Source organism: Etheostoma spectabile, chromosome 13 (genome assembly GCF_008692095.1).
Source record: "Etheostoma spectabile isolate EspeVRDwgs_2016 chromosome 13, UIUC_Espe_1.0, whole genome shotgun sequence".
Lineage (NCBI taxonomy): Eukaryota > Metazoa > Chordata > Actinopteri > Perciformes > Percidae > Etheostoma > Etheostoma spectabile.
The window spans coordinates 8685841-8688340 of record NC_045745.1 but is presented as its reverse complement, the minus strand read 5'-3'; the positions used below and the strand labels follow the sequence as shown (position 1 = coordinate 8688340).

Below are 2500 nucleotides of genomic sequence, written 5' to 3'. Positions count from 1 at the left end.
TGAGGAGAAGGCGGAAGCGCTCGTCTTCCTGGACCCAGGCCGGCAGCTCTCTCTGGCCCTGCTGCCTGGCGTTCTCCAGCTGGGTCTTCAGCTCCCTCAGGACCCGCAGCTCCTGTGCCAGCCGGGACTGCCGCGTCCGAGACACCTGCAGGTCCATCTCCAGGTCCAGGGACGTCCGCAGCAGACCGTCCAGACCTTTAACCTGCACCGGAGGCTGCAGGGAGGACAGGGAGGGATACAGTTAAACGCACACAATGCCATTTCTGCCTCTAGGTAGGGCTGGCTCCCGAATCTGATCTACTGATTTTTTTACGAATTTGACTTTTTAGTAGAGTTAGGCTGATAATTGGGCTGTTTTGTTGGCATTTTGCAGATTATATATATTTTTACCCATCGGCCTCGAAAAACCAGTAGCAGTCGATCACCGGTTTTTAGGAGAATTGCAAGTATGTAATGCCGCATCACTCAATACCCAGTTTCATTGCCTAAGGAGTAAGTTTTATCCGCGTCAGGGAGCCAATAAGCACACAGCATGCTTCTACCAAGACCTTACAATGTCTGTGATTGGCTGTCTAACGTTACACAGATACAGGGCTCACGTAGTAGGAGCTGAAAAATAAATAGAAAGATTTGTGCCGTAATGTGTTATATTGTCAGCTGTTTTTGTTTTATAAAATTAGTATCGGAAAAGGTGTCATTTAGGAACCGGTATCAAAGTATCGGTACCGGTGTGTGGACTACTTTTGAAACCTCCCCGATACCCAGCCGTGCAGCTAGGGGTCTCTGCAAGGCAACTTTTAGAATCCGTCCCTGACGCATGAGAATCCTCTTTCCTAACAGCATTTCTTTCCAAATCGCCACGGTTAACCAGCAGTGACGGATGCCAAATATTTTGAGAGCATTGCAGTCCTGTTGTCAACTGTGTGAACACACGTACTCAACAAAGAGCTAGAGTTAAACAGATGAAGCCGGCGATACACCACCTGTCTGCATGAGTCACCATGAGTGTAAAATACTTGAATTACTTGCAAAAATCTGTCTCCAACATGTGATGCGTGTGTTTGTGGATTTTCCCCGGAGGGACACGGAGATGCTGCTGCCTGCCTCTAAGTTAACAGAGCCTGGCAAATGTCAGAGCTGCATTAAACATTCAGACGGTTATTAAATATTAAGAGTCACTTCACCGGGAGAATCGTCGGGCTCAAAACATGCAAACAGGCTCTCCGCCCGTCTCCTTTCCCTCTCTCTGGAGAAAGGAGGCGACAGTGAATGCGGTCGGTAAAGCCGCGGGTTCGACTTCCCTGTCGAGAAGCAGGGAGACGACAGCAGACGCACTGCGGATAACGGAGGGTGAGGAGTCAAATCCCTGAGACTGTAACGCAGACGAGCCGCTGGAGTTACGCTGCTGAGGTCCTGAACCACTGGGCTTCAGTAGCCATGTTTCCATCCGCATGTCACTCGAATTATGTGAAGTTTGCCTAAAACATTCATGCGAATGAAGCCGTTGAGGGTGCGTTTGAGCAGGGGTGGGCTTGTGAGATGGATAGGGGGGCGGAGTTTGAAAACAAATGTCATATTAACCCTCGTGTTGTCCTCCCACCTTAAAAAATTTGACCTTATTCAACGTTTTTTCCCCTAGGATTACAGCACTTTTTGTGTTTTTTTCAGCTTATTGTCGCATTTGTTTTTCATGTTGTTTTTTTGTTGTTGCTTTTTTGACGTTGTTTTTTCAACATTTTCTTTTTACGTTTTTGACCCTTTTTTTCGACACTTTTTCCATTTTAACACTTATTCTTGGAATTCACGGACATTCAACCTAACTTTTGAGTTTAAAAAAGCAGAAATATGCTATAAAATATAATAAAAACACCCCAAATTCAATAAAAGCAGTGTCCTGGTCCTTCATTTTATTTGAGAAGAGCGTTAAATGGAACCATCCAATGTTCATTTTTAACACTGGATGTCTATACTAGAAAATGGGCAAAGAACTTGAACTTTTCTGGAGGGCTACTAGGAAGGGGGGTGGGATGTGTTCATGTTGTTAGTTGAATGTTTTGTATTTTTTGTAATGAAAAAAATAAAAATGAATTGTTTATCCCAAAAAGCTATAACTGGTTAGTGGTCTAGTGTCTATGGTGGAGTCTGTCAAGTCATGGCAAGACCTTGATGACATCATTATTTCCTAATATGACGCAGCGAATATTGCCTCGTCTGTGGGGGTGTGGCAACGAATCACCGCATCGCGATTAGGGTCGGGTATCGTTTGGATTTTGACGATTACGATTCAAAGAAGGGCGCTATTGATAGAGTTCTTTTTTTAAGGGAAAATTCTTTAAATTTAACAATATATTAACATTTTAAAGTATTTAAATATATAAAAAGGTAAGTCACCGCATGTAAGACTCGCACACACCACTGTGAACTTTACACACGTGTGGGCTGGCCGGCATTGGAGAATCGTAGACTCAATCGTTGGTATATGTTCATTTATAAGGGTATT

At 44.3% G+C, this 2500-nt stretch overlaps 1 protein-coding gene across 1 annotated transcript in view; it reads right to left on the bottom strand.

Moving 5' to 3' along the window:
- Window positions 1-2500, bottom strand: part of wwc1 (WW and C2 domain containing 1) — a 101046-nt gene that overhangs the window by 3189 nt on the left and 95357 nt on the right. Inside the window, 1 exon segment of the mRNA XM_032534306.1 lies at window positions 1-214. This exon segment is cut by the window's left edge and continues 17 nt beyond it. Within this exon segment, the coding sequence (XP_032390197.1) occupies window positions 1-214 (214 nt within the window).